This window comes from Calliphora vicina, chromosome 5 (genome assembly GCF_958450345.1).
Source record: "Calliphora vicina chromosome 5, idCalVici1.1, whole genome shotgun sequence".
NCBI lineage: Eukaryota > Metazoa > Arthropoda > Insecta > Diptera > Calliphoridae > Calliphora > Calliphora vicina.
In genome coordinates, this window is record NC_088784.1 from 89,049,946 (window position 1) to 89,065,140 (window position 15,195).

A 15,195-nucleotide genomic window follows, 5' to 3' on the forward strand; every position below is an offset into this window, starting at 1 on the left:
ATTGATTTATTGACATACAAATTTGGCGATAATTTGATTTCCAGAAATTTACATCTCAATTGCTCTCCAAGATCGTAAGATTTGAGACCTTTCGATTACTTCCTGCGGGACCACGTATATACCAGGGTCGGGGTTAACGAAATTATTTATAAAATAATTTAGAACATATTGGGCCATCTAAATTGGCTCACTATATTTTGATATCGACTATGCGATTTGAGAATTTGTGACCTAAAGTTGAATTTTACATAAAAATATGCGTTTTTTTGGATGGACCTGGTACCCTCGGTATCAACAATTTTCAAATTTGTTTTTATACCCTTCACCTTCGTGAGAAGGGTATATATAAGTTTGTCATTCCGTTTGTAATTTCTACATTTTTCATTTCCGACCCTATAAAGTATATATATTCTGGATCCTTATAGATAGCGGAGTCGATTAAGCTATGTCCGTCCGTCCGTCTGTCTGTCTGTTCGTCTGTTGAAATCAATTTTCTGAAGATCCCCGATATCTTCGGGATCCAAATCCTCAATAATTCTGTCAGACATGCTTTCGAGAATTTTGCTATTTAAAATCAGCAAAATCGGTCCCCAAATGGCTGAGATATGAGGAAAAAACCAAGACAACCTCGATTTTTTACCTATTTTTGAACTATATCTGGATTACTAAGACATTAATATAGACAATATGGATATCTAATGATAGATATTTCAAAGACATTTGCAACGAACCTACAATGGGTCAAAATCGGAAAAAAAATTTTAACCCGAATTTTTTTTTCAAAAGAAATAAAAAATTGAAAAAACCAAAAAAAAAAAAAATTTTAAAATTTAAAAAAAAAAAATTTAAATTTGAAAAATTTGAAAAAAAAATTAATTTTAAAAAATTTAAAATAACAATCGAAAAAAATTGTTTACAAAAAAAAAAACAACTGGAAAAAAATTAAATTTTGTTTACCTAAAAATATTTAAAATTTTGAAGTATAACTTGGTGAAGGGTATATAAGATTCGGCACAGCCGAATATAGCACTCTTACTTGTTTCATTTAAAATATTTAATGTAAAGTTAGCTTTCAAAAACTATAAATAAATAACTTAAAAAGAACTTTTTTCCCCAAAAACTGGCGAAAAATAGCCTTTTTAAATTCAAATGAATATAAATTTGGAGTCAGTCACGATTTTAAAATAATTGCTTTTTTTACTGGTTTGACATAAATTTGTTGTTAGTCCAATAAAAGAACAACGGAGAAAATCGGGAAATATTTGGACCCGCTGTTATCTGAAAACGGAAGTAGGGTGATTAAAAATGTTGAAAATTTATTTTTCAATTTAGGTTTTTTGTAGTGCTCGATGAGGAGATTCTATATGTGTAATTTGTTTGAAATCGTTTTAAAAATTGAACATATCCGATTCAAATCGGACTAAGGGTTTATAAGTTAAAGATTAAATTCCCAGCTATCCAGCCAGTCGAACGGATGGATTCCGTAATTTCCTTTGTATAAACAATCTAAATTCCTGATTTATTTAGAATTTTATTACAAGTAGTTGTGATAGTTTTATTTTAATTAATTTTATTTGTATATAAATATATTGGCTAGAATTTATATTATTGCATATTGCAACATCTTGTAAACAAACAGGTCATAATCTTTTATCAATATAAAGACAAAATTTCTTATACATTTTGTTTACTACTTTAATATACAAAGAAATTTTAAAGTATCTACTTAAATTTACAAATAAAATTTACAACAGCAAATAACTTATAATGTTATTATAACATATTTTAGCACAACAAACATATTTATAATAAGATTAGACTACCATCTAATTAAAATGAATAAAAGTATAAATAAAGTAGAGAAGATGTATCTCCAAATATTTTATTACTTGTATCATTATTATTAAATGCTATTTCTTAGTAGAAAGTATATAAAATAGCTACACAAATAAGTTACGAGCATAATTAACATTGATACATATTCTTTGCTCAGGTAAAGAAAGCTGGCTAATAAATTTATTACCTTTTTATCATTATTATTTATAACTTGCACTCACAACTTGACCGCATTAATGATGATGATGTTGATGATGTTGATGATATTGCCACTGATACCTTTAATGTTGTCTTTTAACGCTTTAAATATGTAAGAATACGAATATTTATTGAGAGCTTGATATGAATTTATATCATAAAATTTCATTGTAAAAGATTGTTATTACTTGGTATGTTTATGTTGGATGTATATGAGAGTTTCCCAAAAAAGTAGCAAAAAATATTTCCGTATTGTATGGACTCCAACAAAACAGAATTGCTACACACAAGGGTATTTATAAGTTTGTTATTCCGTTTGTATGTTTTTTTCGTTTTTTCACTATCCTGGACCCGCTTGTATTTATGCATGTAGGTAGTCGTCACCAAATTTTGTTTCTTTCATTTATTCTCACTTATACAGACACCACTAAGCGATAGAAGACCAAAAAAAAGACCCGTATCTCCCAGTTTTGTCCAAAGACATGCATTTTTTTATGGACCCCCAAAGATTTGGGGCCTCGGTAATTACTAGGGTATTCAATTAATCGGGTTTAATCGGTAAATCGAGCAAATAATTAATCGGGGTTTAGATTTAATCGGTTAATAATCGGTTAATTCTAAATTATTCGATTAACCGAATAATTTCTATTTAAATTTTCAACTGATAATAGAACCACGAATTTTTTGTACTTATTTAAGTATTTTGTTAACAAAAAGAACAAAAACATAAAAAATAAACAAAACATAACATAACAATTCAACCAAAAAATAAATAATATTCTTTAATTTTAATAAAACTCGACTTGGCAAAAACTCTCTCGCTGATTGTAGATGTTGGAGAAATCCAAACTAAGGCATGATAAAGAATATCTCAGTTATTTTTTTTAGTTTTTTCTGAGCATATAAACTCCTCCATTATAGCATTGGAGTCCTTTTTAAATTTTTTTAGATTTGAATACTTTTAATAATTTCGATAAGTTCTGACAAAAGACGCATTTCAGTAGTGTCTCCAGTTTCGTCTATTGTCATGTTCTCATCCGACAAATACATGTAAACTAAATATGTCAGTTGTTATACTCACAAAACATGTTTCTTGGATGTTCAAAAAAATATGTAATTTTACTTTGACTTATGTATTTGAATTAAAACGGAAAAATAGATACAAAAACATATGTTAAAGTGCAAAAAAAAGAAATTTCGGTTAATCGACACAATAACTTGTGTCGATTAATCGGTTTATTTGTTATTGGAAAATCGTCAATTTTGAATTTTCCTTTACTGTTCGGAAAATTAAAAATTGACGACCAAAATTAATCGGTTAACCGATTAACGGTTATTCGATTGAATGCCCTAGTAATTGCACACAGTGTTATTGAACATTATAGTGTAAACAACTAAGTTTTTATACCCTCCACCACCATAAGTGGTGAATGAGGGTATATATAAGTTTGTCATTCCGTGTGTAACATTGAGAAATATTCATCTGAGACCCAACAAAGTATATATTTTCTTGATCCTTATGAAATTCTAAGTCGATTGAGCTATGTCCGTCTGTCTTTCCGTCTGTGTAAAACACGCTAACGTCCAAAGTACGTACGAGTTGCAAACAAAATGTTTATTATTGTCCTAAGCAGTTCGGTATTGAAAATCAGCCAAATCGGTACAGTAGAACCAAAGTTATGAATCACAATGTGGACAACCTCAAAAAAAATTGATAATTTTCACATATTTTTAATCATTGGTGTAAATATATTGCAGCTAATACCATACAATTTTGCACTCGTTATTTTTATGATAAAAGGAGTAACTCTGATGAAAATTATAAGAATCGGTCCATGATTTCTCCAAGCCCCATACAAATTTCTTCCCGAAATATGGTTCTATGGTCAATAAATGCCTACAGAATAGCAGTATCCATAGAAAATTCAGAAAAAATAAGTTTCGTGGTAATAAAAATTACATTACCAATTTGTTTGTGGACCCATATTTGACCATAGCCCACATATAAAGTACACTTCCGAAAATCACTTAAATAAGCATAAATATCTCATAAATGTCGCTATCAAGTTGAAATTCGACATAAATAATTCCCATGTATACCAAAACCGCAGCACCTAATTCTATGAAGATCGGCCTATAATTTTGTATAGCTCCCATATAAGGAAAATTTCCGAAAAACACATTAATCGGCATAAATATCTAAAAAATATCAATATCGAACCAAAATTTTACACAGATCCGCAATTTATATTTGAAAATCATACTATAGGATTTTGTGAATATCGGTCCATATTTGACTATAGCTCCTATATAAGGTCCACTACCGAAAATCTCTAAAATTCTCATCAATTTCTTAAAAATAGAGTTGTCAAGTTCAAATTCGAAACAAAAAATGTCAATATTTATTAAAATTGCTGTACCAAATTTTATGATAATTGGTCATAGATGGAGCCTAAGAACCGTAAAACACATCTACCTACACAAATATCCAAAAAAAATACTGAACTGAACCAAAATTTTGCATCTAACTTGTTTTGCTTCGAAAATGTCAAATTTTGTGCCAACAAAGCGTAATATGCGGATTTGGCTTTACTTCTTTAATTTGAAAAAACTTCCACTGAAGCATGCACAAATTGGAAGACAAAGATCGCCCAGGACAGACAAAACAGTTTGAAACCAAGAATTGAAGGCAATACCCCATGAAGTTTAGTTTAGTTTGGAAGGGGTGTGGTTCATTGTGATTCCCTTCAAGAGTCCTATAGAAAGAAAAAGTATGTCCTTCCTGAAAGAGGGTGACATGAAGAAAAGAATGAAGAAGAAAGGCAGTGTCTTAGAGATAGCAAAAGGATAAACAAAAAGAAGAATCCAAATCTGCATAAAGAGGAAAAATTGCTTACGGATTTGTAGTATGTTACTCAATTTACAGCCAGCAACAGTCCCAAGTTCATCTCGAAATCTGCTAACCAGCCATTTAAATCTATGACTCCGTAGTCTCGGGCAGTTACTCTTAATGAGCTGTACTGTCTCCAACTCCTATACTGCTTATCCCATTTACCTATGAAGGCCCCAATTGAGCAGTGACTGGTTATAAACTCCTACTAGAATTAATATAAAATTAGTGTTTTGGTTAGCTTTGCATCCAATTTTGGCCAAAAGGCCGTGGACATTTGACAATCCGTCCAAGACAGATTCGTGATAGCAACCGAATTTGTTGTCAATCGAATGATTCTACCTTAGTGACCGAATTATACAGTTGTGGGTACAAAAATTTGGAAGGAGTAAAAAATGTTTGGTTGCTTCCATCGAAATTCTTGTTTATCAACTGACTTTCTGTTGATAGAACGGAAAAATTATATGTGTGCAACCGAATTATTCGATTGGCAATAAATTCGGTTGCTATCACGAGTCTGTTTTCTATGTGTACTCTTCAAGGATTGGTTGGTGGATTCACCTAATGAAGATTGTTTTAAAACTCAACAAGAGCTTGTAAAATCATTGGGAGCTACTCAACCAGCAATTTCAAAACGTTTGCAAGCAGCAGGATTCGTGCAAAAACTGGAATTGAAGAGCTACTTTGTATGGCGATTTGCATGTCCAAAATGATGTTTGTAAAGAAAAGCATTTTTGCACCGAATCATTACTTGCGATGATCCATTACGATAACCCGAAGTGTAAGTGATCCAGCCTACCAGCCGAATCGACACCAAAGACAAATATCCATACAGGGGAAATACAGGAAAAGGTCCCACAAAACACAAGGACATCTGGCCAGACCATCACAGGGAACCTGTACCGAACACTACTGATTGGTTTGAAGCGAGCATTGGCCGGAAATTGCCAAGAATATAAGGCCAGACATGAAGCTGTAATATTACATCATGACAACACTTGGCACATGTTGCAATATCTGTTAAAAAGTATTTAGAAAGAGGAGGTTGGGAAGTTTTACCTCACCCGCTTTATAGTCCAGACCGTGCTTCATCCGACTATTTGTTTCGATCGATACAGAACGCTCTCTCTGAGATAAGCTTCACTTTGGAACTGAGTTTCCGAAATAGGCTTGAGTCGTTCTTGGCCTCAAAAGTTGAGCAGTTTATTTGACTCGTAAAACATATAGATTCCGGATAGATGGGAAAAGGTCATAGCTAATAATGACCAATACTTTCAATAAATTTATATTGCACAAATGTTTCAAAATAAAAGCAAAACAATTTAAAGAGAAATACCGTATCATACTAGTCATACTAATTCCATAATATTTAAAACATTTTAAATCGTTGAAGAAATGTTAAAATTAGTTAACTCTTTGTGGTTTAGTGGTCACTTTTCAAACCACATTTTCTAGAAACTTTAAAATATTTTTAGTGGCATCTATTGGCATTTTTCTAAAGAAATTAAATTCTATGAAGTCATCGTTTATGTTTTTTCCAAAACTTTGCCATCAGGGTGCTCTGGTTAGATTAATATATTAATTTGAAAATATTGTAAACCGCAGTTTTTCTAAGGTCATCGAATTCAGTGTTAATTTGTTATTTATTGTTTGTTTGGTTGGCTTGTGCTAACTATACTCTATATACTTACTCTATATACTACTATACTCTTTGATAAATAACGTAAGTAAAAGAGTGATTAGATTACTAACCACTGTGTCTGAAATAGGTTTTAATAATTTTATATTATTTTGTAAGGACGTCGCTTGTACTCAATAAACTTGATATGGAGGATATTTTGTGAAATGGATTGTGAAAGTGTCAGCAGTTTTGAATCCGACGAAGAAGAGAATTATGAGGAGCAAACCGATCTGATGGAACTCGAGGACATATCTCAAGTCTATATTTTATGGTGATTTTGATTCGGATGATTACATGCCTTTATCAAATTTGGGTAATAGTTATGTTAGCGACTTATCTACCCAAACTGCTCTGGTGGAATCAAAATGGGGAAAAATCAGATTGGAATATCTGGTTGCTTAAACAGGAGTTTGGGGTCAAAGAATAATAACAAGAAGTGAAACGCTGTCAAAAAAAACCTAAGTCGGTTGTCAAAAAAAACCTAACTATAATAATGTATTGGTATTATTTTATTTATATGTATTAGTTTTCAAACCACTTTCACCACACTCCTCAAACACACAGAGTTGTAAAAAAGCGTCCTTAAAAATTATAACAAAATTTTATTACAATTATATTTAAAAATTCAAACAATTCTCAAATTATTTGGATTATATTTGATCTGGAGAAGTTTTATAAATAGATTTTTCCGATTTTTATTTCAAAATTTCTGGAAAAATTAAGTTTATTTGAATATTTTTATTTATTTTCAATACGAAATTTAACAAATCTGTTTATTTTAGTTTTTATTTCAACCCCCAAAAAATTAATGTCAAAAAAATTAAAAAAATATTTTTTTCGTTTGTGCAAAATATACGTTTCGGTTATTTAAATGGTTTAAATGTGTGGAAAAAAATAATAAAAATATTATGTGATGGTGATCAAGAAAAAGTTTTGAAGTTAAATCTCTCTCTCAAGTGTGTTGAATTCACATACTACTTGTATGTGAGAAGAGAGAGAAATTGTTGTTGTAGAAAAAATGAGAGGCTTCCCTTCTTGTTATTCTTTGTTTGGGGTATTCAAAATTATATAATAGAATTTAAGAATCGTTTGATTTGTTCAGAAAATTTTGTCAAAATTATTAGCTTTCAAACAAATTTATACACTAAGAAAATGTGTATCATAATTATTTTTAATGTCAACCGCCATGGTGGTTAGTAAACTAACCGCCCCATTTAACAAAAACCTTTTGCTGTATTTTTATTATTTCTTACTTTTCATAATATATTAATCTTAATTAAAGTAAAAATGCAATTGTTTTGATTATAAACTTATACACATAAAACCATGGCTGAAAGAGTTAAGTGTGAAAATAAAACAGAAACCCAATTTTAGGATATAACTTCATGATTTGGAGGTAGGGTTTTTAATTTCCCGACATTTTTTGGTTCCCGGAAATCGGGAAATTTTTTTCTACATTCCCGGGTACCCGGCTATTCCCGAAGTATATAATGATACTGTAAATTAGGAATATTATAGCCAAATTTCATATAAAAACTTAGTGTTATAATAATTAAATATCAGAGCTTCAAAATTAATTAATAAAATTTGAGCTTAATTCACTAAAATCTTAATCCGTAATTAAAGAATTTCAGCCTTTCATTCCATAAACCCATTCCTAATATTTAAAATTATAAAACAAAATAAATTGAAAAAATTGTTTTAAGTCTTTTTGTACTATGGATTTGAGAAGAAATTTAAAGAAATTAGAATGATTCAATAACAAATAAATTCTATAAATAATGAATTCACTTTTTAAATTTTCATACGAAAAACCCAAATAAATAATAATAATAAGCGGTCTATTATTGCCGAGATATAAGCAAAAAACGTTTCACTGTTTTTTGATGAAAAAAATAGAGTTCTATATTGTTTTCTATTTATTTAATTCCCGGTATTCCCGACTCAAAATCCCGGGAATCGGGTAGTGAAAAATTAGAAAAATACCCGGGAAATTAGTACCGGGAATTCCCGGGATAAAACCCATATTTGGAGGTTGTTGGTCTTTAGATTACAATACCCACAAATTACATTAGATAAAATCAAACATTACAAAATTTTATTTCAAGTTAAAAAATTTTGTATAATGCTCATATAATATGTGTGAATTTGTATGAAAGTTGTATAAAACTTCATTATTTTCCTATTTACCCACATATTTATTCATATTATACAGTCAGTCGTCCACAGGTACATGAGCACAGAGTATTTGAATTTGTAGTATAAGTTCATTTCCTTTACCAGTTTCATTAAAATTGTTTGCACTAGCGTTCATATGGGTATATCTGTCTATCTGTTCGTGTGCTTGGGTACATTTCAGAAATATCTGTATTTTTTTTATAAATATTTACGATATTGCATTTACAGTATTTTATTTATTTATGTATATTTTTATTTATTTATACGAGAACATTTAAGATAGTCAAGACAAGACTGGCAAACCACAAAGAAAATCCTTAATAACTTAAACAAAATGATGAAGTAGCAACGTTAAAGATAAAAAAGAGTAACAACAAGAATTTATGCAATAATAAATATAAAATTTATAACCTATAAAAATAAGAAAACAAGCTACTACTTTTATTTTTCACGCAAAGTAATTTAAAAATCCAGATGAACTAACTACATAACATGGTACAGTGCGCGGTAAAATTAAATTACACTTTGTGTAATTTTAAAAGTCATGGAAAATAAAAGACAAAGAAATACCCGTGTCTCCTAGTTTTGCCCAAAGCCATGCACTTTTATTATGGGCCCCCTAAGATTTGGGTCCTCGGGGTTATTTTTGCAAAAAAGTGATCATTTTCTCAGACTCATATCTTGCAAACCGTTCGGAATTTTGATTTACTCTCTGAGACAAAGTCGTAGCTCTTGTCATAAAGAACAAAAACTGTAAACATATAAAATCAAAACAACTTCATCTTCAAGATCAAAATCGCAAAAAACTTAAAAAATTCGATTTTTTTTTACCTTTTTTCTCCTATTCAGGTCCATAGGTAGCAAACCGTTCAAAATTCCAGGAAACATTCAACTACAAAAATATACCTAAGATCGCAATAAACAACTTTCTAGAACATATGAACTTCCTAGGAATGATTCTTAACACCGTTTTGGCCTATAAACTATTAAATTATTATAAACTAAAGCATACTTTTAGGCAGCTTTAAAAAAATTATTTCTAAATTTATTTCGATGTTTTTAAAGTTTTTTGCGATTTTGATCATGAAGATGAAGTTGTTTTGATTTTATATATTCACAATTTTTGTTCTTTATGGCAACGGCTACAACTTTGCCTCAGAGAGTAAATCAAAATTCCGAACTGTTTGCAAGATATTAGCCTGAGAAAATGATTACTTTTTTGCATGATTTTGACAAAAACTCGTGCTGCACTGTGTAATTAAACTTTGAAAACTATATGCCTCAATTTCAGTTTTCAAAAACATAAAATTTACCACAAATAAAGGGTCTTCCAATAGGGACTTCCTAAATTTTTCATTTGTTTTTTCTTTTACCCTGCACTGTACATACATATGTCTTCATTATTCTTTAGTAATTTACTCCAGTTATTAAGAACGTGCATATTTGCACAAAACACTCTTATATATAAATGAATACATAACTGAATGCCTGAATTTATGTTTTTTTGGAATATTTACTCTATTTGAATTATTTAGTTAGAAAATATATAATTCAGCAGAGAGAAGAAAAAAATGTAAACACTAGCTTGAAAATATTTTTTTATTCCCTCTTGGATTTATGTCCATACAAATGTTTGGGGTTTCTAGTTTTTTCTACACAATTTATGAATGCAATTTGTATGATTTGTGAGTCCAGCACTGATTTAAAATGCTAATTTTAGTATGTGGTGAAGAATTTTAATTTTCACTCGATAAATACATTCACACAAAACCAACCGCACACATTTGCCAACCACAAAACTTGACACGTGGTGTAGGAAGAAACAAGTAGAAACATGATGAGTGCCACAAGTATTAAAATGAAACCAACCCAAGAATAAGCAAATCGTTTGCTACTTACTACTGTTGTTGTTGAAGCAACGTTTGGCTCATTCATAATTGCATTAAATGTGAAAAACTTGAGTAAGACAAGACACACAGATACATAGCACTGGTCAACTTACCGACCAACTCAGATGAATACTGCGGTTTAAAGTTGGCAATAAATTTAAGCAAATGGCGCCGCAAATGGAGAATCCCAATGTAATGTTTGTCGTTTTCTTGGTTTAAACAATAATAGTATAACACTTTTTGCGGATTCTGTTATAGATACAAACATATATCTATAGACACATATCTTTTTGTACATTTATGTGGGTTAAGTGAAAGTGTTTGAAATTGTTTGTGAACAAAAATAAAGTTTGTTGTATAAAACAAAGAAATTCTATGTTCTTTGGTATTTTGCAGCACATTACAAGATATTTATATAAGCGTTGCAGTTAGGGGTTTTAATTTCCCGGGAATCAGGTAGTGAAAAATTGGCAAAATTTCTGGAAATTTTTACCGGGAATTCCCGTGATAAAAACCCTAGTTGCAGATTTTCATCTCTTAAAAGTTATGGTATCCACATAGACTTCAATAGGAATAGGTTTTATATCGACATAAACCACAAAATTCCATAATTTGTCCATAATTGCTCATAGCACCCATGTAAAGCCCACTTCCAAAAATCACTCACGAATATAAAGTATTGAAATTGAAATTTAAAGAAAATAGTTTTTGCTGATTTACTCAGAGTAGAGTAATATATGGTCGAGCGTGACCAATCATATTTTCTTCGACTCCGCTATGTATAAGGATTCAGAATATATATACTTTATAGTGTCGGAAAATTATATTATGGAAATTACAAACGGAATGACGAACTTATATATACCCTTATCACGAAGGTGAAGGGTATAAAAATTAAAACAAAGATTTTGAAAAAAAAAATTATTAAAAATAAAGAAAATAAATTTTGAAAAATAATTGAGTTTTGTTTACCTCATGATACAACAATATAAGGTACACTCAGTAAAAAACAAATTCTCAATTATACAATTCTTGTAACGTCAAACAAAAGGAACTATGAAAAAAAAATCAAAATCAAAGTTTGACGTTATAGGGCTAAATATTGAAAACTCTCCCTAGTGATTCTACCTTCTACAATTATTGTATCATGGTTTACCTAAAAATATTTAAAATTTTTATTTTAATTTTTATTTACTTGTTTTAAATTAAAAAGTAAATTAAAACTTTTTTTTGCTTTGACCAGCACTCAGGGGATGACCCCTACTCATGCAATGCATTGTGTTGGAACTAGGAAAATAAGTTATGGGAAGGAGGATTGAATTCGTAATCCAGGGCAGCCATATGAATTAAATATTAGAAAATAGGCTAATAAATGTATTTGTAAGAAATAATTTTAACAAATTTGTGACCAAAGATTAAATTTCGCCGAAAACCTCCATTTTCAAATCGATGACCAACCAATAATAAGTAAAACTGTTAAACAATTACGTTAAAAAAAAATTTTGGACGAGCCTATAGAAACTGGTTGAAATCGATCCATTATTACAATTATGCCCCATACAAATACCCTCCAGAAATAGGAAATTTTTGTCATAAATATCTGATTTGTATAAATATCCACACACATTTCTCCACAACTAAGTTTTATATAAAATGAAATCACATTTAAGATTTGTTTGTAGATCAATACATAATTAACAGTAGCTCCCCCCCTACTTCCAAGAATCACTTTAACAAGCATAAATCTTTTAAAAATGTTGGTATCCAATTGGTTGGTATCCTAATTACAAGGCGATTGGTCGATAATTGGCCATTGTTCCCATATAAGACACACTTACGAAAATTACTCATGAGAAAAAATTATTCCATGTAGGGTATTTATTATGTGGTCTGGCATGACTGACTTCACTTCACCATGAGTGGCAAGGGTATATATAAGTTTGTCATTCCGTTTGTAATTTCTACATTTTTCATTTGCCACAAAGTATATATATTCTGAATCGTGTATCTGGAAATCTTCTAACGGTTGCTGTTTAAAATCGACAAAATCGGTCGATAAATGGCTGAGATATAAGGAAAAAACCGGGATAACCTAGATTGTTGGCCTATTATTGATCTATATCTGGATTAGAAAATCATTAATATAGACAATATGGATATCCAATGATAGAGATTTCAAAGTACATTGCAACGATGTATATAAGGCTATATATAGTAAGTTGGACCTACAATGGGTCAAAATCGGGAAACAAAATTTTAACCCGATTTTTTTTTTCAATAAATTTAAAAAAAAAATTAGAAAAAATTTTTTTAAATTAAATTAAAAAACAATTCCAAGAATAAAAAAAAATTTAAAAAAATTTAAATTTTGTTTATCTAAAAATATTTAAAAATTTAATTTTAAAGTATAATTTGGTGAAGGGTATATAAGATTCGGCACAGCCGAGTATAGCTCTCTTACTTGTTAATTATTAGAAATATCTGAACAAAAACTCGAAACTTCAAATAAAATCCACAGTTGGTTTTTAGATGACGGAGAACAATTTTAGACTTTGGGACATACAAAAATTGAAAAAGAACAAAATAAGGGTCACTTTAATTAACAAATTTCGAATATATTTCAAAAAAGAATTTTAGACCATTTTTGTGTCACTTGTAAAGTTTTGAGAAAAAGTATATACGATGTCTGCACGTCTTTTATCAGAAGCAATTTTCCACTAGATAACGTGTTAATTAACAAAAAATGTATTCTTTATCTTCAAGGTTCCATCAACATCAACAAATACTCAACAAATTGCGACAGTATCCCACCTGGTAGCATTAGCGCATCAAACACATCAAACGCTGTCGAAGACACAACAAGAGCCAACACAAACAACCGCCACAACAACAACGACGATAACAGCAACGTCCACGAAGTCCTGTTTAACACAACCCGTACAAGTACAAGAAAATCCTTTAGAACCTTTAAAAGCATCCTCCACAGTAGCAGCAGCAGCAACTACGCCACCAACACCCACCTGTATAACAAATGTGGCAACAAACGAAATCCCAGCGATATCATCATCAGCCAATGGCACTGTTGTGATAAACAATAACAACAACAATAATCATCATCACAATCATCCATCATTAGAGGTATTAGCCGATCCTCAATTGCAGCAGCAACTGGAGCAGGTGCAACAGCAAACACAAAACTGTGAAAATTCCGTGCAAACGCCAACAACACCAGCAGCAGGCTGTGCCGCAGTCGGTGGCATAGCCACAACACCAGGGTCAACCAGTATTATGCATAAAACTCAGGGTGCTAGCACATCAAATGCCACCACAATAACATCAATATCAGCCTTATCACCCCAAACACCCACAGTAACGACACCCTCCTCCGCACCCCTACCGCATCCCTCGCACACACCCAATCCGCCCTCAGCTTATGCTTCGAGTCAGGTTACGCCAGTACCACGTGCCAAAAATCCACAGCAACAACTGTCCAGCATATCCAATCCCATGCACAAGGTGACGAAGAGAAAAGAAACGCTGGAGGCGAAACGTGAACGCAAGGCGGCCAAGACATTGGCCATTATAACGGGGGCCTTTGTTGTTTGTTGGCTGCCGTTTTTTGCCATGGCCTTGCTGTTGCCACTGTGCGAGAGTTGTGAAATTAATGATGCGGTCGCCTCGTTCTTCCTGTGGTTGGGCTACTTTAATTCAACACTAAATCCTGTCATCTACACAATTTTCAGTCCGGAATTCCGTCAGGCCTTCAAGCGTATACTATTCGGTGGTCATAGGCCGGTGCACTATCGCAGTGGTAAATTATAAAAATACTATAATGACAAAAGGATGAATACTTTAGGTATGTACAATATACTATTCATTCACATTTTATTTCTATGTCTGCAAATATTTAAAACGTCTTAACTCAAAATATAAAAGAAAATAACACAAAAGTTGCTGTAAATTTTCAAGTTATAACCATCTTGTGACAAATGAATGAAATGTACTTACTTTTAAATGTATATTGTATTACATCTTTGATGTCAATACTACTTTACTCCTTTCTTTTCAGTTGTTCAAACAATGCAATCAGGTTTCCAATACCTTTTAAAAGGAATAGGCAAAACAAATGATTTGTATATCTTTGTTAAAGAAATTCTCTTTTTTTTAATTTTCTATAAAGAAATTGTATTCGCACAACAATGAAATGAAAGAAATGTTTAAATAAAAATACTTGTTTTGTGGAAAATGGAAAATGCAAAATGTATAATACCCATAGAAATGAGTAAAGAATTTAATATGCATTATCATAAACGTAGCAAGTGTATTCAACAATACTCTTTACTTTCCTACAATTCCACTATTAAAATGAATAAAATATAAAAAAACAATTTAAATATGTTTTAATGTTAGAGGATATGGGTATATTTAAATATGCAAGTATGCAAGATGATTCAAAGTTGAAATAAAATTCGATATAATATCGAGAATGTACGTATTTTCCTATGTAGAGCAAAGCGATAAAG

The 15,195-nt window shown here is 30.9% G+C and overlaps 1 protein-coding gene across 1 annotated transcript in view; it reads left to right on the forward strand.

The window, feature by feature from the left end:
• The window catches only part of LOC135961449 (5-hydroxytryptamine receptor 2A-like), a 56,549-nt gene that overhangs the window by 22,087 nt on the left and 19,267 nt on the right, over positions 1-15,195 (forward strand). The window contains exon 3 of the mRNA XM_065512949.1: positions 13,436-14,528. Coding sequence (XP_065369021.1) covers positions 13,436-14,494 — 1,059 coding nt within the window. The 3' untranslated portion in view covers positions 14,495-14,528. The remainder of the gene's footprint in view (positions 1-13,435; positions 14,529-15,195) is intronic.